Here is a 22,254-nt window from a genome sequence, read left to right as displayed (position 1 = left end):
CGCGCTGGAGAGCAGCGCGGCTGCCGCCGGGGCCCGCGGTGCTGGGGGAGAAAGAGGGGCGCCGGCAGCGTGGCCGGGCGCTGGTGGTGAGCCGGAGCGGGACCCTCCCTCCCGCCGCTCCGGCTCGACCAGTGCCTGCGGGCAAGGAAGGGAGACAGCGGGGCGCGGAATCGCACCGGCCGAGCCGAGCGTCGCAGCAGCCGGCTCGCCGGCCGCTTTTCCGCTCCTTCTCTCCCTCCGCCAGCAGCTGGGGGGGTGGGCGGGCGGGCGGCGGGGCCCGGGGCACCCCGCGGCCGGGGCGGGGTGGAAATTTACCGGGGCCGTCCGCAGCGCGGCTGCGAGCGACAGAGAGGGAGGCGGAGGGAAGGAGGGAGGGCGGGGAGCAGCGGAGCATCGTCTGGCGGGGAAAGCGAGGGACCAAATGACTGTGAGGAAGGGCGGCAGCCGCCACCGCCGACACAGAAGCCAGCCGCGGCGCAGCGGCAGCAGCCCCGGCAGGAGACCCGACGCCCGCGGGGCCCGGCTCTCCCGCGGCCAGCTAGAAGGCCATGGCGGCGGGCGGCAAGCGGCAGGCGGGCCGCCGGGCTTAGGGCGCGGGCGGCGGCGGGGCTGAGGCGGGCCCCCCGCCCCGCGGGCGCCGCATGGCGCGGGCCTGATGCCGGAGCGCGGCCCGGTGCCGCGGCGGCGCTGCGGGTGGAGGAGGAGGATGGCGGGGCTGGCGTGGAAGTGGCCGCGCACCCGCTTGCCCGTGGGGGCGAGCGCCTTGGGCGTCTTCGTCCTTTGCTGGCTCTACATCTTCCCCGTCTACCGGCTGCCCGACGAGAAGGAGATCGTGCAGGGGGTGCTGCTGCAGCAGGGCAAGGCGTGGAGGAGGAACCAGACTGCGGTCGCCCTGTTCAGGTAGTGCCGTGTGCGGCCCAAGGGCAGCCGGGGACGGGCGGCCGGGGACGGGCGGCCGGACGAAGCAGCGGGCAGCGGGAGCCTAGCTGGGCGCTCTCCGCACCCCGCCAAGCCCCAAACTTTATATTTTGCTATCCCACCCTTCGTTTCTCTCCAGCGGGCGAGGTACAGGCAGGGCCCCTCACGCCCAGCAAAAACTTTGTGTGGCTCTGTTTGCTGCGGGGAGGAGAATGAGCTCGGCGCGGGCGGATGTAGGCTCATTTCTCTCGGGGAAAGAAACCCATCTTGGGTGCTTTTCCCAGGAGGTCTGAGGTATCTGAGGCTTGCAGTGTTGCCTGCACAAAAGGATGCTTCTCGCTTCCTGGATAACCTGGCAGCCCCTCTGGCTGCTGACAAAGCGAGGGGCTCGGAGACTGACTTGGCTTTGTGATAGTAGCTGCCAGCCTGCTGCCAGACAGCCGAGCGTGTGTGTCTTGCTGGGATGCTTAAGGGCATGTTTGCCTGGGTGTTCATTCCTGTCAGCATCCTCGCTCCGAGGAACACTTTGGAAGCTCGGCGCTGGCCGTTGAGTCTGTGCAGTTTATTATAGAAACCACGTGAAGAGGCACCTTTTCCTCTTTTCTTTTGACGCGGCTGGGAAATGGCGATAATCCTTGGAGCCCTTTTCACCTTCTCCCGCTGCTCAGGAAAGGAAGAATGTTGCAGTCTCAGGGTGCCACGTCTGATAGCGGTAGAGAGCGAGGTCCCTGCGGCAGGGAGGACTTTGTTTGAATGACCCTGTCTGAAAATGCGAAAATTTCTCACTTCTCGGTAAAATGCAGACAATTGGAAGAGAGGCCGATTTGTCTTCCTCTTCTGGAGAAAAGCTGGGTTTGGTTTTCTCCCATCCTCCAAATAGCAAATGAAAGATCAGAATAAGCAGAAATCAAACTGCCTGTGCAAAGGCCCTCTTTCTTTAGTAAATGCTAGAATGAATCAAATACAGAGTCCAAGGGACCGGGTTTTTGGTTTGTTTGTTTGTTTGTTTGGTGTTTTGTTTTAAAGTGATGCACACACAGCTTTATTTGATGTTCTTCAATAGGTTTTTGAATACAGCTCAACTTGCATCTGTCATGAACCAGAGCCAGCACAATTGCTTAGTATCTTGTCTGCTGGGATAACAGAAACTTTACAGTTCTTCAAAATCAAGCTTGCAGGAAATAAAAGCAATGAGAGGTGCTAAGCATGTTAGCATCCTCTCATTGGTTAGGCCTGGAAGAAGCCCTTCCCTTCAATACAGAGCGAACAGTAAAGTACATATGCAGGATCCTTTCCCCAAAGTGTTAGCACTACAAACTGGGTTGATCTTCTCATATGCCAATTCGTCTTAAACCAATTATTGTGCTACAGATACCCATTTTTTGGGGGTAGAGGCATCTTGATTATTATCCGTATAGGTGATTTAGGAAAGGATGTTGTAGAGAGGTTGGTGCTGGTCTCTTCTCACAAGTAATTAGTGATACAAAAGAGGAAATGGCCTCAAACTACAACAGGGCAGGTTTTTTTTTTCACAGAAAGTGGTCAAGCATTGGAACAGGCTGCCCAGGGAGGGGCTTGAGTCACCACTCCTGAAGGTGTTTAAAGGTCATTTAGATGTGGTGCCTGGGGGTATGGTTTAGGGTGAACTTGTAGAGTAGGGTTAATAGTTGGACTTGATGATCCAAGGCGTCTTTTCCAACCTCTGTGTTTCTGTGAAGCGGTTTGATGTGTTCTTTTTCATGTTTGTAAACTGAGTGTTGTTTGAAAATGGATAATGCTGCAGCAGCTTCTGTTAAAAAAAAATTGGTTTAGGCCATTTCCACCATATGGTTCTGAAACAAAAACTCTGCATGGCTCGTCAGCTATTCCACTTGCCCATATGTTTTTCCACTCCCTAAGCATAGTGATTATCTCAGAGATGCTATTGAAGAGAGTCTCTTGCAATAAAAGGAGCTATTGTTTCTTGTCTGTGTCTCTTGATGAGTTGGAGCCGCGTTAAATGTAATGAGCTTTAAATCAATCTCCTTCACCAAATAATGATTTTAAGAGGAAATGTGCACTGGGGATATGCAGCGAGTGTACCATAAAATTTAAATAATTGGGATGTAGAATTCTATTTTTGCTGTGTAAATATGTTTCTCTTAATACTGACAGAAGGTTATGAAATCGAAGTCTGCCTCGGGTAAGCTGCCAGATATTGGGAGGTGATCATCAGAAATAGAGTTCTGCTCTTTGCAGTGGTCCTGCTGTCTGTCCTGCAAGAGTGCTGTGAAAGCTCCCTGTGTCAGTTTCTGCTGGAAACTGACCATGAATTCGAGTCTCTGCTTCAACTGGGAAGGAGGTGTAGAGCTTCAAAGAAATCCTGCATGTGGACTTTGGAGTAGTACACTTTTCCATAGTTGCCTAATATTAAGTTTGTTCTAATAAATGATTAATATTGTTGTTATTTTAGAATGACATTAATTGCCACACAACTGTGGATTCACTCAGCTTTGAAGAATAAATTTGAATGTGCCTGTGCTAAAAATCTGCATGAGAAAGTCCAAACTTTCACCTTAGTGCTTTGTGTGATAATACCATGCAGATGTTTGAGTAGCCAGGTTCTTGATGCACAGAGAAAGCATCTCATAATTTTGTATCTGTCTCATCCTGTAAACTCACTGGACTTCTCCTGTGAAGCAGATTATCATCCCTGAGTAATTAACTTGATCAAAAGATGTTTTTCAAACCTTGCATATGCTATTTCCCCTTTGCCTTCTGCGTGTGGATCCAAGACAACTGTACAAGGTAACAGCAGGGCCAGTGAAAACATCTGGGGTAATCTACATTGAACCCTGGCATCTGAGTGCCAGTAACTCCTCAATTTCCACTGCTCCTTCCTCCTCTGCTCTTTGCAGCCAGAAACCTCATGTAAAGGTCTGACCCTTGTGGAATCTTCCTTATGCAAGACCCCCGACTGTCCTGATGCTTGTGGGATGATTTGCATGAAGTTTTTGTGTTGAATATAGATTGGCAGAATAGGTTTTCAAGTACCACAGACTACTGTTTTTGAAGCGTGTTGCTTTACTGCAGCTGTGATACTGTGACAGTTTGTGGAGTTAGAAAATGAACAGGATGAAGCCTTTGATTCTAGCACGAGTCTGTGTTTATAGCATGCTTACAGCCTTGACTCTGCACACATGACTCCAATAAGTGATCCTGGCTTGATGAGTACCTTGAGTCCTACTGACACCAGTGCAGTGGGTGTCAGCAAGAGCTGTTTGCATGGGCTCTTAGAGGGAGTGACTGATCCTGGAAAGCCTGAAAATACAGTTGAGGTTATTAAGAGAGCTCTTAGTCCAAATCCTTCCCTTAGTTAAATAGAGCTTCCCTTAAAATCTTCAGACTCAGGGCATTTGGAGCTGAGCAGCGCCTACTAGCAAGTTATTGGTATTATCATCCTTTAAATGTCAAGACACCAGTGGCTGGGGGTAGTCAGCCTCTCTGCTGTCAACATCTTGTCTCTTGACATGTACTGTCCAGTCTGTCAGTCACGTGGCAAACTGCCTAATCCTGAACTACAAAGTGGTGAGAATATGAATGAGCCCATCATTAGAGTCACTAATGGCTAGTGTGTCAATTTACCTGCAGTGTAATGGCTTGTCATCCTCAGAGGTGCTTAATGTCATTGTGATCTAAATGTTTTTGCAGACTGCTTAGGATTTTTGTAAGGGCCTAGTGCTGCTTGAATTATTTAGGCAAAAATGTTGTTAGCTGCTGCTTGTTATTACTGAAGTAAATGATGAACAATAATGTCTTTGGGATTAGTTTATTTTAAAAGATTGCAGGCTAATTAAAAGCAGAGCTGGATTTTTCATCTACTTTATGAGCTCCATACAACCACACATCCCAAGTGCTCTTTGTTTACCTTACACTTTTGCTTCATTTCTTGCCCAGGGGAGTGAGTCTGTTTGTGGGGGGGCAGTAAGCTTTTGACTGTCATGAATCCCACCAAAAGAACTGGATGGGGATGAATGATTTTGAGGTTCTTCAGGAGGAGGTGGGACAATCTTGCCTGTAAGGCAACAGAAAGGCCACCCTTGAGATTTGCATCGTGTCCTTTCTTCTGCTGCAGCAGTTCTGTGTGATGCTGGAAGGTCACCCTGGGTTTATTTTTGGGGGTGGCTTGGTTGAGCTGGTGGCAGATGTCTTCTGTGAACACAGTGTTCGTGACCTGCTTCTGTTCCAGAGCATCTGCTACAACTTGGCTTAGCTCCCCAGTGCTGTCCCTCGTGTCCCTAGAGCCACCAATGTCCATGCTTATGTTGGTAGGTGGCTTCTCCATTCTTTTCTTCATCAGATTTGGTCTCTTGTCCATCGTCCAGTGACAGAGAGGAGAAGCTACTAGACTGAAATCACACAAACAGAGTCAGTGACTGAACTGGACAGAATATCCAGACATGCTGGGCTCTGGTGCTTGCAATGCTTCTAGTGTTAGCTTTCATGTGTCTTGCAAAAATAATGCTCTGTTGCCACAGTGAACTGTGCTGGAGGGCATCTTCCCACTGCAACCCTCTCTGCCAGCTGCTGTCTGCTAGCTGTTCACATCTGTACCTAGCGTGCAATCACAACAGATGCTGAAGGGGAAGATCCCCTCGTGCAAATACATTTTCTTTTTAGATTGCTTTAACACAGAGCTGGAACTCCAGGTCATCTCCCTGTCTGAGTGAGAAGAATGCTGTTGCCAAGTCAGTGAGACTTTCTTTAGCTCAGATGTCTTTTCTGTTTCTTCTTTTCTCATGTGAGCATGGCGAATTGTATGAGTGTTGTGATCCTTATCGAGGTATTTCGAGGCAAATCTGAGATGAAACTTCCTATTGTTCAGGATGACTAGAGTTTTGCCCTGCTTAAACAGTTTTATCATACTGAATTATTTCTGCTTCTTGCACTGAAACAAGTGAAGAATAGAGTAGGGGTTAGATTGTGGAGATGGTGGATTAGATTAGTCTACCTCTGTGGCTTGTGAAGCCTTGGTCTGAAACCATCGGATATGTTCAAGTATTGTGTGTTGGCAGTGGCCAAATCCATCTCATTTTGCTTTCCTGTGTAGGCATCACTGCTGCTTGGTTGTGTTTCTGACTTGGTTGTTAACATTCTGGGTAACTTTTCTTTGGTTGTGTTTGATGTATTGTTGATAAGTCATTCTGCCCCTGTACTCAGCGCTGGTTAGGCCACACCTTGAGTGCTGTGTCCAGTTCTGGGCTCCTCAGTTTAAGAAGGACATTGAGACTCTTGAACAAGTCCAGAGAAGGGCAATGAGGCTGGGGAGAGGCCTCGAGCACAGGCCCTACGAGGAGAGGCTGAGGGAGCTGGGGTTGTTTAACCTGGAGAAGAGGAGGCTCAGGGGAGACCTCATTGCTCTCTACAACTACCTGAAGGGTGGTTGTAGCCAGGAGGAGGCTGGTCTCTTCTCCCAGGCAACCAGCACCAGAGCAAGAAGACACAGTCTCAAGCTGTGCCAGGGGAAGTTTAGGCTGGAGGTGAGGAGAAAGTTCTTCACAGAGAGAGTTGTTAGCCATTGGAATGTGCTGCCCAGGGAGGTGGTGGAGTCACCGTCCCTGGAGGTGTTCAAGAGGGGATTGGATGTGGCACTTGGTGCCATGGTTTAGTCATGAGGTCTGTGGTGACAGGTTGGACTTGATCTTTGAGGTATCTTCCAACCTTGGTGATTTCTGTGATTTGTAATTTGTAGTTGCCTGGTGTCTTCAGCTGAGCTGGGCAGTTGTTTTGGTGGAGAGGTGCAATTTGAAGAGCAGGTTAAATAGGAAAAGAATTGTTCTATCCTATTGTATTCTTTGGAGCTGTGGTGAAGAACGCAAGCTACAGAGAGATCCAGTTCATAGCTTCAAGGTCTTTAGATGTATTTAGATACGTAAATTACATGAAAACAATGAAGAATTAGTTATCTGAGTTATCTCATGGCATCTTTGCATATCAGGACTATGATATCAAGATAGGAATTGATTTAGATTCCCAAGTTCCTGCTCATGGTATCCTCTTTCCTTGCCTCTAAGCAGCATTTTCTTACAGACTTTCATTTTACCCTCCTGAGTTAGTCAAGATCTCTATTTCTGCTCTTGCAGAGTTTCAGATTGCTGCTTGAGTTTGATTTTTGTAAAAATTCCAGTGCTGCCAGCATTTAGGGGAGGGTGTAGCCAACTCCCTACATCTCTTTTTGTGTTATCTGGGAGCATCTGAAGGCCCAGAGCTGAGCACTGGGGCACAGGAGGAATGGAGATTTTACTGGAATTTAGGCTACCCAAGTAGGGCTCTGAAAATCTGATATGTACATACACAGACACTGCTGGATGGATCTGTTTTCACATCTGTGCTTTCCCTTTTCCTGCCATATAGTGAATGGAATGGACACAGAATCATAGAATGGCTCAGGCTGGAAGGGATCTCAGAGATCATTTACTCCAACCTCTCCACCATGGGCAGGGATGCCTCTCAACTAGACTGGGGTGCTCAGAGTCTCATCCAACCTGGCAATAAACACCCCCAGGGAGGAAGCATCCACAGACTCCTTGGGCAGCCTATCCCAGAGTCCAACCACCCTCATACTGAAGAAGTTCTAAGAATCATCCATGCAGTATAGTAACCAGCAATTTATTCCTCTGCTTGTAATTTTCACCTTTGAGTAGCCAAGAGCATAGCTTCCATTTGATGTATGTTTGGTGACTTAAATAAAATGACCTATTTTTGACCTAGTTCCTACTAGGTAAATGCATGGAAAATGTACTACCTTCCTCCCTTTAGAATTTGGCTTCCCACAACGAGGATGAACCTTATTGAACTGAGGAGGCTCTTTGGGCTGGAGTCTTCTGTCATTCCATTTTTCTAATCAACAGAGAATACTTAATTTAAAATCTTTGTGTACATATTAATCTTTTTCTGTGTACTGGTGGACAAGAAATTATCCATGGGACAGCAATGTGCCCTTGTGGCCAAGAAGGCCAGTGGTATCCTGGGGTGCATTAAGAAGAATGTGTCCAGCAGATCGAGGGAGGTTCTCCATTCCCTCTACTCTGCCCTGGTGAGGCCACAATTGCAATATTGCATCCAGTTCTGGGCACCCCAATTCAGGAGGGACAGGGATCTGCTTGAGAGAGTCCAATGGAGGGCTTCAAGGATGATTAAAGGACTGGAGCACTGCCTTATGAAGAAAGGCTGAGAGGCTTGGGTCTTAGTCTGCAGAAGAGAAGATGGAGAGGGGATTTAATAAATGTATATAAATATATGAGGTCTGGGTGTCAAGAATGAAGAGACAGCCTCTTCTCACTTGTGCCCTGTGGTAGGACAAAGGGCTTATTTTCTAGCAAAGTCCCATCTGGGGAGACAAAACATAGGCATTGTAGAGCTTGTGTGATGTTTGCTGTCATTGCCCTGCTCAGCTGCCTACTATGTGCATTTTCCTCCACACTAGGTCTGTCATGAGTGTTCAGACTCTCACGTACTCAGCTTCATGCTGTCACGTTGCACTGGCTGGCAGTCCCCAGGCAGTCCTGTTCCCCAGTACCTTTTGTGGTGCCCCATGTGGCATTGTGCTTTAGGCATTATGGCTTTGCCCTGTGTCTCAGACCCTCTTGCCCCACAGCACAGGGATCTTTCAGTCCTCTGCACACTGGCCCCATGGCAGCACCTCAACATCATCCTCAGGTGCTCCTCAAGACTTCTGCTGGAGTTGCAGAAGTTGGAGGGTGAAATTGTATTTGGTGAGTGGCCACTAGGAGCACAGTGACAGCTGCTTGTGCTTAATGGGAGGAAATGAGGTCCTGAAGAAAGGCACGGGGGCAGAGAAAGGAGGTATCAGGCTAGTGGAGGAGTTGAGCATGAGTATTTGAATGGATTCATAGAATGGTTTGAGTTGGAAGTGACCTTAAAGATCATCCAGTTCCAACTGCCTGCTATGGGCAGGGACACTTCCCACTAGACCAGATTACTCAAGACCTCATCCAACCTGGCCTCAAAAATCTCCAGGGAAGAGGGAATGACACCCTCCCTGGGCAACCTGTTCCAGTGTCTCACCACTCTCACCGTCAAGAATTTCTTCCTAATCTCTAGTGTCAATCTGCCCTCCTCAAGCTTCAATCCATTCTGCCTCATCCTACCACTACAAGTCCTTGTAAAAAATCCCTTCCCAGCTTTTTTTGTAGCCCTTTCAGGTACTGGAAAGTCACCAGAAGGTCTCCCTGGTTACCCTTTCTTCCAGAAGCATCTTTTCAGTTGGTCTTCATATTCTCTCATAGTGAACCTGATGATGGGAATCATCAACATACTGTATTCAGTCTCTAGGTCATGTAAAAACCTGGTGGGAACCAAAAGCTGGGAGGCTCAGGAAAGGTGATCTGTGAGCTCTGTCACTAAACAGAAGCAGTGAGTGCTGCAGTAGAGTAGACATCCCTAAACAGTTGGAAGTGTAATGTTTAGGTTGTACTCTTTAGGTTACCCTTGCTAGTTTATGGGTGATTTCACTGGCCATCCACTCAGTGATGTTCAGACTCTTTGCAGTCTCCTGCATTGCACCATTTGCTATTTAATGGCAATGTAAGAAGACACAAGAGTAAATCCATAGAGGGTATGGCCATGCTATGGGATAGAAAGGAAATGCAATATTCATGAGGCACTAGCAGAGGAGCACTGTTGGATCAGAGGAGAGCTATTGGATCAGAGGAGAGCTATTGGATCAGAGGAGAATGGGGATGATGATAAGTCTCTTATTGCAGCTGGCTTGCAGCTCGCTTGAAGATAGATTGCAGCAGTGCTTGTGCAGCCTTGTGCAGGGCTCCTTGTCTTTCCTGGACTCCCTCAGATTGCTGCTCTAGGAGGCCAAATAGTGATGGAGCAACTTGTGCATTTGTTAGCCCTGAAAACAAGCAAACTGGGAGCAGATTCAAAGGTCTGTGAAGTGGGGAAAGTGTTGGCCTTTTCTTTCCCCAGCCTTTAAGCACAAGAATAGGTAGGAGCAGTGCAGTGAGATCAGCAAAGTGGGGCAGTTTCAAAGAACAAAGGATGCTTCTACAGTATGTTATGCAGGATTCTGTGGTGCATGCTACTCCCTGACATGGGTTGATACTTACCAAATTATTTTCCAAGTGTTTGCTGCAAATGCAGATGCGAGGTCAGTAAGGGTATATGTGTTTGGCTGAGGATAGCTGTTTCTGGAGCATGTTAATGAACTAGCAAGATGCCTGGAGTTCCCACTAATACTTGGATAACACTGCATGAGGAAATAAGGAGCTAAAGAACTCGTCCCAGGGGTAAATGGATGTTTCTATGGGATCCAGACGCTTGTAGAGCAAGATTTCCAGGAAAGATAGAACAAAGAAAGTTTTAAAAAAGGAGGAGAACAAATAAAGAGAATCTTCAATGAATTTAAGTTGTGGCTTGGGCAGGAGAAAGATAGGAAAAAGAATCTTCCAATAAAACCTTCATGAAGAGATCTGTGAGGTAGACAGAAACATCATAAGCCACTCTGGAGCAGTTGATTGCAACCCAGGCTGAGTGAAAAATGCCATTAAGAGGAATACTTGCTGGATGTTGTTTGCCCTTTACTAAATCTTTGTCATTTTTATGACATTAATTAGAAAATACTGATGGGTTGAGAAACTGAGGTTGGTCTACAGATGCCTGTTTTGCACTTCCCAACAGTTCTCTGTAAACCAGGTAACCTACCTGATAGTACTCAGGAGGTTTATACTTCAGCCACAGCTATTCCTTGGTTTGTGGAGTGGAGTTTAAAATGTATCTCTGTGAGGGTCTTAATTTGGGACTTTTAGGAGAGTTTTTGCCAAGGGCCATGACCCCAACTGTTTTCAAGATCCAGAGGATCTGAGGCTCAGCACTCCAAGGGATTTCCACCTGCAAAATTTCACTTAGCTCGGTGATGGTTACTCCTCTTCCAGAGCAAAGCGGGAACAGACGCTGAGCTGTGTATGCTTGTGGCTAGAGGCAGTTGATGTAACTTGGGGAATGCTACTAAGTCTGCTGTTGCTCAGCCCTGTAATAGTTGTGCCAGCTCCTGCAATCAAGTGACTGTGGCAGTCTTGATTTCATGCAGCAATGAAGAAGGACTTTCTTCAGTCCTCACAGCTAAAGTAAAGGTCCTGAAAACATGAATGGCATCTTGTGCCTCACAAGGCAGATAAAAATCTGCTGTGGGTTGTTGTTTTTCAGATGCCTAATTTCTGTGCCTTAATCATAATTTTGGAGGCCTGACTCATGATTTTTAAATGCTAGGGATTGCTATAGTGAGAATTATGTGGCAGCTTGTAATTAGATGCAGGGTTTTTTTTTTATTAACTAAGGAAACTGCAACAGTGAAGGAAAAAAGGAGAAACAAAACCAATCTGAGCATTTCTTTATAGGTCATATTGTTAAGTGAACATTTTGTCTTGGCACCCAGCAAGCATGTATCACAAACACACTTGCTGAGCCTTATGGACAAATGCTGAACATCTCCAGGATATAGTGCCCCAGCTGGATGAAGCAGTGAAAACGCACATGAGGTGCTCGACCTTTCTCTCTAGCTCCAGTCACTGCCTTTAAATGTTTAACCATCTCTGGAAGGGAATGGCAGAGTGGGGAACTTGAGCTAGCTGATCCAAAAATGGTATCAGCAGCAACAAAAAAGTAAACCTATCATTAGAGAAATTATGTGTTTTGATGGCTCTGTTTAGACAACAGAACAAGTGAAAACACTTATCTGGTGTGGTTCAGCAGATGCTAATGGGTCCAGCACGTGATAATGTGTTTGTTCTTTGCCTTGGGTCTCTGATGGGTGAACATAGTGCTGCTTCTCAGTTTGTTTTAAAAAATCTGCTTTGTGCTTCATTGTCAAACAAGCCTCATACAAAATGGCTGATTTGGTTGGTTTTCCTCACCTAATCCATGTGAAAAATATATTGGCTGGCCTGAGCAGTTGGTTAAGTTCAGTGCAAATTTCATTTTTTTCTTCTGCTGTAGAATGTATCAGATCTAAATAATGGAGGAAAGCAAAGTTACCTCTGCTGGTGTGGGGGCAAATGAGCTGGTGGAGTTTCCAGTGGGGTGTGGACTTCCTTTTCTGTGTGTGTAGCAGGCTTTCACTTGAAATCATGGAGCAGTCTAGATGAATATGAGCTTGCTCAGGACTGTAGAGCTTAGTAAGTTATTTCCCAAGCTTGTCTGAGTCATTTGGTTTCAGATGCTGTCTTGTGTGGCTGGGATGTCTGTCCTGTAAGACTCTTACTTCTTTCCATTTAAGTTTGATAAGAGAAATTAAACAGACATTCTAAAAGTTCTGAGAAGGAAATTGTTTCTGCTCATGAGATCCTCTACAGAGATACTTCTTGAACAGTTTGGTAACTGCTAAGAACAGATCAGCTTTCAGCAAGTTTAATGAATAAATGGCTAGGCTTTGTTACTTCATTATCACCTTTTTGGGTCTCAAGTCAATTGGTTGAATGTATCTACTGGGCCTGCATTAGGCATGGAGCACATGAATGTGATTTAAAAGTATTTTAAAACCAACTTTCAGTACTTCTATCTTAAGATGCCTTGTTGAAGGGCTAAGTAGGTTGAATGATTTGTTTAATGACTTTCAACTTTCATCCTCCTACTTAGCAGATTTCTTGCATTAATTGCTTAAAAGTTTGGTTTGGATTTTTACTTGGTCTTTTTAGCAGCATCTTTTAAATATTGACACTGTAAAAGACCATAAAAGAAAGTTGATTCACAGTGAAGAGCACTTTAGGTATTCCAGGCTTTTTCTTCCCTCAAGGAAGGTGGTTTGCCGCATCTCAGAAGGGTACTAACGTTTCTTTCTTTCTCAAAGTCTGTGTGACAGTGTCAGTGCAGACCTGCCACTGGTCCACTCAGCAATTGATTTTACATTGAAGACTCTACTCAAAGTTATTCTCTACAGCCATCATTGCTGTGATGTCCTCTCTGCTTAGCAGAATCTCTCCCCTGAATGCCAGTGTGTGTTGCTGTTTTAGCAACTCTTTGCTGGAGGGATCCCTTACTGTCTCATGCCATGATATTTGGACCCTCCCAGTGTTAGAAAGGGATAGAAATGGTAAAAGTGTGCTGGTGGGGAGGTACTCTGAGGGTTTCTTAGTTCCTTTCCTGCTTCAGGCCTTTGCATCCGTCCCTGCGTGGAGGGCAGGCGGTGGATGCTGTCCCTGGAGAGGTTACTCAGAGGTGACATAGCGGACGCGCCGACTCAAGAATAACTTGTGGCCCCATGTTTCTGGAATGGATTACCTTAATGCTTTGGATCAGCTCCAAAACTACCTCAGCTGTCACCAGCATCTCTTCCCACTTTAAAGAGTAAGTTGTTCTATAAATAGCAGTGCTAATTAGGCTGTTTGTGTCCCAGTTCCCTCAAATCCTTTTGTTCCTCGTGGCACACCATGGAGCGAGAGGCAGCAGGTACTGACCAAGCAGCCAGCTGTGCTTGGGCAGGGTGCACAGCTCTGCCAGCATGGGGCTCAGAAATTTGAGTCTCTTTTCTACTCAAGTTTTCACAAAACTTGTAGGATCTTAATAATATTTAATACTTGCCCTCTTCCCTGTTCAAATTAACTGTTGCTGAAGTTAACTGGACATTGAAGTCTCCCTTTCTCCTTGACTTTTCACAAAACTATTAGGATCCTAATCATATTTGATACTTGCCCTCTTCACTGTTGCTGAGGTTAACTTACAAATTGAGAAGTCTGTGAGGTGGGCAGGATGGGTAGGTCAGGCAGTGCCCTCAGTTAGGCCATGCCTATTTAAAACAGATCCTTTGTTCCCAGGTGCCCTCAGAATTGCTCGCTGGCTGCCGGACCCCTGCCGCTCTGACTTTTTCAGCCTTTCTGGGCCAACCCATCTCAGCCATGCCCTTGCTCAGTGGGGAACCACTTCCTCTTTGTGACTTAGGGCAGGCAGCTTCCTGCAGCTGTCAGACCTCTGTCCTCCCTGCAGCAGGCCTCCTCTGCTGGGAGCCCAGCTCAGACCCAACCATAACCCATAGCAAGCTGTCATGCTGGGAGCGGACAAACTCATGTATCCTCAAGGACAAGACTGTGCTCTGTCCTGCCTGCAACAAACCACCTACAATATTCTTCTCCCCCTCTTCTTCCCAGTCATGTCCTAGTTGCTGGCTGTTCTTAGGGACAGCATGTCTTCCTTTATGTATTCTTATTCTTACTTAAAAATGGAGTTTTCTACTGGGGAATGTGTCAGAACCTTCTCGTTGAATGCGAGTGAGGCATTGTGGAGTGGGGTACTCCAGAAAGAAAGAAAATACATGTCCTTGGAGGACTGGGTGGGAGGGGGTAATGTGGTGAGATGGAGGGGCCTTGGGAGGTTGGAACTTAGGTGGAAGATTGGTAGGGTTTAACACAGTAGAGGCAAGTAGTTTGTAATAGCAGGGGTGCTGAAGAAGAAACATCAAAGAAAGTAAACACTTACGTAGAACAGTCTAGCAGAGAAAGGCAGACTGTAGTGAGGAACAAATATGTGGATAAATCAGAAGGGCAATCTATTAAGAATGAAACATTCAGTGGACAACAGTTCAGTTAATTAGGCAAGATAACCCAAGGAGGTAACAATTAATTAAAACAGCATATGTTAAATTATAATGTCACTGACGAAGATCAAGTATCAGATGGGAGCAGATCACTGGAGGAGATTGAGAGTCCAGTTTCAATGGCCTGTGTGAGGTATGAGAGGCTGTGAAACTGTAGTAGGAGAGGGCATTTTTATGCCACAATATGGAAGGAATGGGAATAATTTTTGCTCCAGAGATGACTGTGAGAGTGGTGAGATTTGGAAGTAGAGTGATGAAATATGTGGAGTACAGCCCACTCACTGCAGCTATCTCTGGTACCTGTCCTACTTAAGAGCTGTGGTAGGGAAAATGTCCATATGGTTAGCAATGAGATAGGAAAACAGCATTTGTTGCTCTGTTTTTTTGTTGTTGCTTTGTTTCCCCTCACACCCACACCACCACCCCCTTACCCTCCCCTATATTTTTGTTATTTTGGTTTCATTGGCTTTTTTGTTTGTTTCATTCTGTGATTGCATATTGCCAAGTAGACAATCCACAGACCTGCCATCTAGTAAACTTTGTTTGCTGAGGTTTAGACTGTCCTGTGGGACAGCAGCAGCTCATGCTTAGGGGCTCATGAATTACAATGGACAATTCTTAGAGTTCTCATATCTAAACTGGAACTGGAGGTAGTTATTTTTGGGTTTGGGATGAGACTTTAAAACAAAGGCACTCTGTTTTCTCCAGATACCACCCATAGCATTTCTGCTGAGATGACTTATTACTTAGTGTTCTAGTAGGCTTGTACATAATTGCTTTAAACTGATGCATAGATAATGTGTATTTAGAAATAGGGACTCAAAACTGCGCTGTGCCAGGGAAAAATCAGCTACTCCAGAACTCCTTAGCCACCTGCACTTGGCTGGTTTTGTTTCCAAGCTCTGAGCAGGTGAAGGATTCGTGAGGGCAGACTGCAAATGCCAGCACTTTCTCCAGGCTGATCTCTCTCTGCCCCAAATATGCTTCCTTTCCAGTGGCTGCAGGGCAGGTTTGTGAGATGTGTGCAGCAGAAATAAATTGCTAACAGACTTTTATTACAGTGGATACAAATACAGAAATGTCTTTAGCAGGACAGATTCCCAGAACAGGTCCATGTGGTTTAGTTTCTGATCTCTGTCAAGGGCTGGCACCAAATGTTGCAGGGAAAGTCATGCAATAGATAGGGATACATAGAGCAATCTCCCAAACAAGTCAGTGTCTCATATTCTTAATAGAATAGAATTAACCAGGTTGGAAAAGACCTTTGAGATCATAAAGTCCAACCTGTCACCCAACACCATCTAATCAACTCAATCATGGCACCAGGTGCCTCATCCAGTCTGTTCCTAAACACCTCCAGTGATGGTGACTCCACCACCACCCTGGGCAGCACATTCCAATGGCAAATTTCTCTTTCTGTGAAGAACATCTTCCTAACATCCAGCCTAAACCTCCCCTGGTGCAGCTTGAGACTGTGTCCTCTTGTTCTGGTGCTGGTTGCCTGGGAGAAGAGACCGACTCCCACCTGGCTACAACCTCCCTTCAGGTAGTTGTAGACAGCAAAAAGGTCTTCTCTGAGCCTCCTCCCGGCTAAGCAACCCCAGCTCCCTCAGCCTCTCCTCACAGGGCTTGTGCCCAAACCCCTCCCCAGCTTTGTTGCCCTTCTCTGGACACATTCCAGCAACTCAACATCTTTCCTAAACTGAGGGGCCCAGAACTGGACACAGGACTCAAGGTGTGGCCTAACCAGTGCTGAGTACAGGGGCAGGGTGACTTCCCTGCTCCTGCTGGCCACACTGTTCCTGATACAGGCCAGGATGCCATTGACCCTCTAGGCCACCTGGGCACACTGCTGGCTCAATAGCTTGAGGCTTAGCCTTCAGTAACTTAGTTCAATAATTCATTCAAAATTACTGGTGTTATTTACAGCAACCTTTCATATTCCTGGTCCATACATAAACAATAAATCCCTTGTTTAGTTTGCAAACTGCAGGTGTTCTCTGAATGCTTTGTTCTTAAGTATACACGTCTCACTTGTAGATTGCTGCTTCACCCCTTTAAAAAATGGATTTCCTCCTCAGCTAGTATACTCTCTTCTACTAATGTGCTTATTTATCTGGCTTATTTTTAGATTGCAGCATTGTTCCAGCACAAGAAATGCCATCACGCTATTGATAACTAAATTACTGATCATCCACCCTCCAGTAAACAGTTTAATTACTGTGGAAGCTGAATAATTGCTCTTTAAAATGGTTCAATTATTGCTTCTGAAATATGATGATTTTTTTTTTTTTCTAAATAACTAAGTGCTTGAATTTCCTGAGATGAGTAGCACAGACCAACTGAAGGACACTCCCTTAGTTAAACATAGCTCTATAACTTGCCACGCAATCTTGAGCCGCAAGGTGAATTTTCAAGATGAGTTTGAGACCTAAAAAGCTGGCAGTTGGATTGCTGGGTGCTCTCAAACACTGTGTGGACTTTTACCAGCTAGTTTCAGGGCTGGGAGCTCTGAAAGAATGGAAAGCTCAGACAAAAGTGTTCCTAGAAAGCAAATGTTGGGTTAACATTTGAGCAGTACACATCCCATTAGTGTGAACTTGAAAGTCTTCTCATGCTGGTCACGGACACTAACATTTATCTGCCTGACAGGACACATTGCTCATGTTCACTCAGTAGCAGGAAGAAAATACACCATATCGGAGTCTGTTGTTGGTTCATCATGAAATCAGTTCACTCCTGCTCTAGCAAGCTGAGGAGGAAGGGGTCAGAATGAGAAAGTGTGTCCTGGGTGACCATCTCTTTGGGCCAGGGCCAGCCTCTGCTCTGTGGTGTCTTTGCTATGGGACAGTGTTTTGGTTTTTTGCTTTTATATTTTGAATATATAAATTCTGCAAAGCTCTTAAATGATTGTGAGCTATTTCCAATCCAAACTGATGATTTTAAGATCCATCAATAAATTACAGGATCAGCTAGTTTCCTTCCTCATTCCTGTCAGGATCTTGAACAGTGCTGTTTCATAGGCCAAGGTTTCTAGTGATTAATCATATCCCCACCCAGTGCTTCCTTGCTAGTGAATAGTAGCTCTGGCTGTAAGTTGACCCATCAATACCTGTATCAAAAATTATCCCTGACACACACCAGAAATCTCCCAGGTTGTTTGTATCACTCTATGTTGCCCTTCCTATAGATGTCAGGGAGATACCAGTCTCCTAGTGATCCAAGAGTTTGTGACCCAGAGACTTAGTCAAGTTCTTTAAAGGAGGTTTCTGTTAGCAGCGCTATGCCTCGCTCTTCTGGAATTGAAAGTGTGGATGCCTGGGTTATGTGAGGTATTGATCTGTTTGTAGGAGAGATGAGGAGCTGCTCAAGACCACCTGCAGCTGGAGGTTCCACTTCAACATGAGGAGAAACATCTTTATTGTGAGGGTGCCAGAGCCCTGGAGCAGGCTGCCTGGGGAGGTTGTGGCATTTCCTTGTGTGGAGACTTTCAAAACCTGCCTGGATGCGTTCCTCTGTGACCTGCCCTGGCTGATCCTGCTCTGGCAGGGGGGGTGGGACTGGGTAATCTCTAGAGGTCCCTTCCAATCCCTAACATTCTGTGATTCTATGATTTCCTACGTTAGCTCTACTGAATCCTGTAACTGGGTTTTTAGCAATAAAGAAGTCCAAGAAGGATGGAAAACTCTCAACCAGTGGTGGAGTAAAAGGAGGGAAGGTAAAACTCCAGAGTTGAATTCTGACAGGAACATATCCCATAGCTGTAGGGAAGCGATTTTGCAGCACTGGAACCCTGGAGTTCCCCAAAGCCATCCACTCAGCGTGCATGCCTGTGCAGGGGAGGTGTGATTGTATAGCTGGGGCCAGGTCCAGCAGATGGCAGAGACAGGAGAGGTAGATGGAAAATAAACATCTTGACAAAAACAGGCACAAGTCATAGCATGTAGTAATCTCTGCAGTTTTGTGTTTGACAGGCTGTTAGGAATTCTCTCACATTTAGTCTCAACTTGTTAAAGGCCACCAGATTAGACAGGAGGGTGAAGCTGGATACATTGCTTTAAATAAAAAAAGCTTAGTACATAAGTAATGTTTATCCAGGGAAGCTGTTAGATTGCTCTGGGTAGTGGGGTTTGTGCATTCCTGACTTATTCCCAGCAGCACCAGACCATAGCACAGCAAACTATTTAGATTAGGATAGAGTTGAACATGGTTCCTGTCTCCTCTTCACCTCTTATGAGGAGAGGCTGAGGGAGCTGGGGCTCTTTAGCTTGGAGAGGAGGAGACTGAGGGGTGACCTCATTCATGTTCATAAATATGTGAAGGGTGAGTGCCAAGACCATGGAGCCAGGCTCTGCTCAATGATGCCCAGGTGGCAATGGGTGGAAGTTGAGGCATAGGAATTTCCATAGAAACATGAGGGGAAAAATTTTTCTCTGTGAGGGTGACCCAACACTAGAACAGGCTGCCCAGGGGGGTTGTGGAGTCTCCTTCTCTGGAGATATTCAAAACCCACCTGCATGCATTCCTGTGTGATCTGGTATAGGTGATCCTGCTCTGGCAGGGGGTTGGACTGGATGATCTTTCAAGGTCCCTTCCAGCCCCGTATGTTCTGTGATTCTGTGATTCTTCTTTTTCAGTGCCAAGCAACTGCCTGGCTTCTACTTCTGCTGCTTCTCCTCCTGTTCAGGCAACCTCCCCACACACACAAGTCTCAAAATCAAACCCAAACCACTAAACATCATGGTGTATTGTGAAACTCTGTGTTTGTAGTAAGTGCTGCCAAGTACCCGTTGTTTAATGCTAATGGCAAAATAGTGAACAAGTTTGAAGTTGAAAATAGGTGACCACCTTGATGGCCATAGCTGTTTGGATTGTGTTAAGGATTGTTTCAGATCTCTGACAAGATGTTGTGATGTGCCAGCCATGAGCTCTCAGTGTGCACTTGCAGCCCGGAAAGCCAATCAGATCCTGGGCTGCATCAAGAGAAGTGTGGCCAGCAGGTCAAGGGAGGTGATTCTCCCCCTCTACTCAGCTCTGGTGAGACCCCACCTGGAGTACTGCATCTAGTTCTGGAGCCCCTATTACAAAGAGGGATATGGACTTGCTGGAATGTGTCCAGAGAAGGACCATGGGGATGATCAGAGGGCTGGAGCACCTCTCCTGTGAGGACAGACTGAAGGAGTTGGGGCTGTTCAGTCTGGAGAAGAGAAGGCTCCCAGGTGACCTAATTGTGGCCTTCCAGTATCTGAAGGGGGCCTACAAGAAGGCTGGGGAGGGACTTCTCAGGATGTCAGGTAGTGATAGGACTAGGGGGAATGGAATGAAGCTGGAGGTGGGGAGATTCAGACTGGATGTGAGGAGGAAGTTCTTCCCCATGAGTGGTGAAGCCCTGGAATGGGTTGTCCAGGGAGGTGGTTGGGGCGCCGGCCCTGGAGGTGTTTAAGCCCAGGCTGGATGAGGCTCTGGCCAGCCTGATCTAGTGTGGGGTGTCCCTGCCCATGGCAGGGGGGTTGGAACTGGATGATCCTTGTGGTCCCTTCCAACCCTGACTGATACTGTGATACTATGATCTGGAATAGCTCAGATGATAAGCCTCTGCTTGTCCTTTGACAGCAGCAGTTGACTTCTAGAAATGCAGACTACATGTACAGGTGCTTAGATCTCACCTACTTAAAGTTCTTCCCAGGAAATTCCTGATGTTTGATACACCCTAGAATGAAAGTGTGTAGTTGTGCTGCTGAACAGTGAATTGGTGCTGTGACTCTAGCCAAAAGGCCCTGGCTCACGTTAGGTTGCCAGTGAAGCAGTGGCATGATTCAGAAGTGAGATGGTGTGGGTGGAAAGTAGGAAAATGTCTATTGGACTCTTTCGTACCTCCTGTTATTTACTTTGCAGTAGTGAGCACCTGTGAGAGTGGAGGTCTGAGCACATATAAAGTCACTGCAAGAGATGTTTTATGTGGAGTTGTCAGTAAGTTGGCAGCGCTGTTCAGAGCAAATGGCCAAAGTTTACTTTTTCATCAGCATTTTATCCTTTCTAATGAGGTGTTAGAAGGAGTTTGCTATACAGCAGATTTGTTACAGAGACATGTTCAGAAAGAAAAATGCATCACTTTCCTGTAATTGTCTGCTGTTCCTGTTGTCTGTGCTAGGCAAAGAGGAGCAGATTGTAAGGATGTGTAGTCACCTATGGGTAGAGAATATTGAGATTCATCACAGCTACTTGAACTATCTAAAAGTGAAATTTCTCTGTTAGTGCTCCTACTGTGGTTTCCTACTGCTAGAAGTAATGAACAGGCAGAGGTACTTGCAGATACTGACAGCTCTCTTCTGCCTTAGATACCTATGTTAGGGAAGAGTAAGTGTCCTTTATTGACTATGGAAAGTCTAGATAACAAACATATCGTAGATGCTGAACTATGCAGTGACTGGGCTGTGGCGGTGTGAACACAGATTGAAGCATGCCAGGTGACTATTACAAGAGTCCAAAATGGGCCTTCAACCACTGAAGTGCTTCTGCGTTATGAATCAATTATTACAACACAGACATGTCACTCAGCCACAGAGGATGGAAGCAGGAGAGTTGCAAAGAGAAATCCTGTGGTCCAGCAAAAGGCTTTGCATTAGCTTTTGCTTTATTGAACAGCAGTCCCAGTTCTGCAGCATACCCTGATGATCACAAATAAACTTGATATTTCTTTTGGGTTTTTTTGGAGGGGGCTAAGCCTCCAGGAGAGCAAGTCATAAAGTCAGGGAGGCTACATGGCCTTTTGTTCCTGGGACAGGTGTTTGGAGATGTCTGTTGCAAGCATCTCGGCTGACCTCCCTGTTAGAACAGACTCATTTCAACTCGGAGCTGGTGAGATCTGTTCTGATTTTAGTAAGTCTGTAAAACAGGCAAAAGCCAGAATTCAGCTATGATGGACTTAAAGAGGAGTGCAAAATGACTGCCATTTAACTATTTTCTGTGGCTTCACCAAAGGAAAAGAGACTTAAAGAGACTTGGAATTGGAGCTTCTAATGAAGTGGTTTATTTTAAACCATTCACTCCATTTAGCAAAGTATTTGCATCAATGAAACTGAGTTTATAATAGCACCTAATACTCAGGCAGGATTTAAAGCACATTAGCCAAACTGCTTCAGAAATGAAGCTTTTAACCACAAAGAGTGGAATGTGGGATGTTCCAGGTAAATGGCTCTCTTAATTTGTAATAGTTTTACCATTCATCTTCATCTGTTAGAAGCCATCTGTCAGCATACAGAAGGATCACTGAACTCAGTTCAGAAATACCTCTGGATACTTGGCCAGCTGATCATCAGCTGTTTTCAAAAGTGATGTTGGGCTGTAAGTGAATTCCAGTGTCGGTGCACAGTGCATTAAATTGTGGCTTTCATCCAGGATTGGATTGTTGCAGCCTAACTGGTGCATAGTTCTGAGTATACAGGGGCAACAAAGAATCACAGAATGGTTTGCGTTGGAAGGGACCTCCAAAGGTCGTCTAGTCCAACCCCCACTGCAGTCACCAGGGACATTCTCCACTAGATCAGGTTGCTCACAGCCTTGTCCAGCCTGGCCTTGAATATCTCCTGCGGTGGGGCCTGAATCACTTCCCTGGGCAATTTGTTCCAGTGTTATGCTACTCTCCATGGTACAGAACTTGTTCCTAACATCCAATCTCAATCTCCTCTAATTTCAAGCCGTTGCCCCTCATCCTATCACTGCAGGCCTTTGTAAACAGTCCC

At 46.2% G+C, this 22,254-nt stretch overlaps 1 protein-coding gene across 1 annotated transcript in view; it reads left to right on the top strand.

The window, feature by feature from the left end:
- Positions 1–391: 391 nt before the first annotated feature.
- Positions 392–22,254, top strand: part of ST8SIA1 (ST8 alpha-N-acetyl-neuraminide alpha-2,8-sialyltransferase 1) — a 111,681-nt gene continuing 89,818 nt past the window's right edge. The window contains exon 1 of the mRNA XM_054167649.1: positions 392–900. Within this exon, the coding sequence (XP_054023624.1) occupies positions 656–900 (245 nt within the window). The 5' untranslated portion in view covers positions 392–655. The remainder of the gene's footprint in view (positions 901–22,254) is intronic.

The sequence above is a fragment of the Dryobates pubescens genome, chromosome 15, assembly GCF_014839835.1.
Source record: "Dryobates pubescens isolate bDryPub1 chromosome 15, bDryPub1.pri, whole genome shotgun sequence".
NCBI lineage: Eukaryota > Metazoa > Chordata > Aves > Piciformes > Picidae > Dryobates > Dryobates pubescens.
Note: the sequence above shows the minus strand (reverse complement) of the source record. Positions and strands in the feature narration are given on the sequence as shown.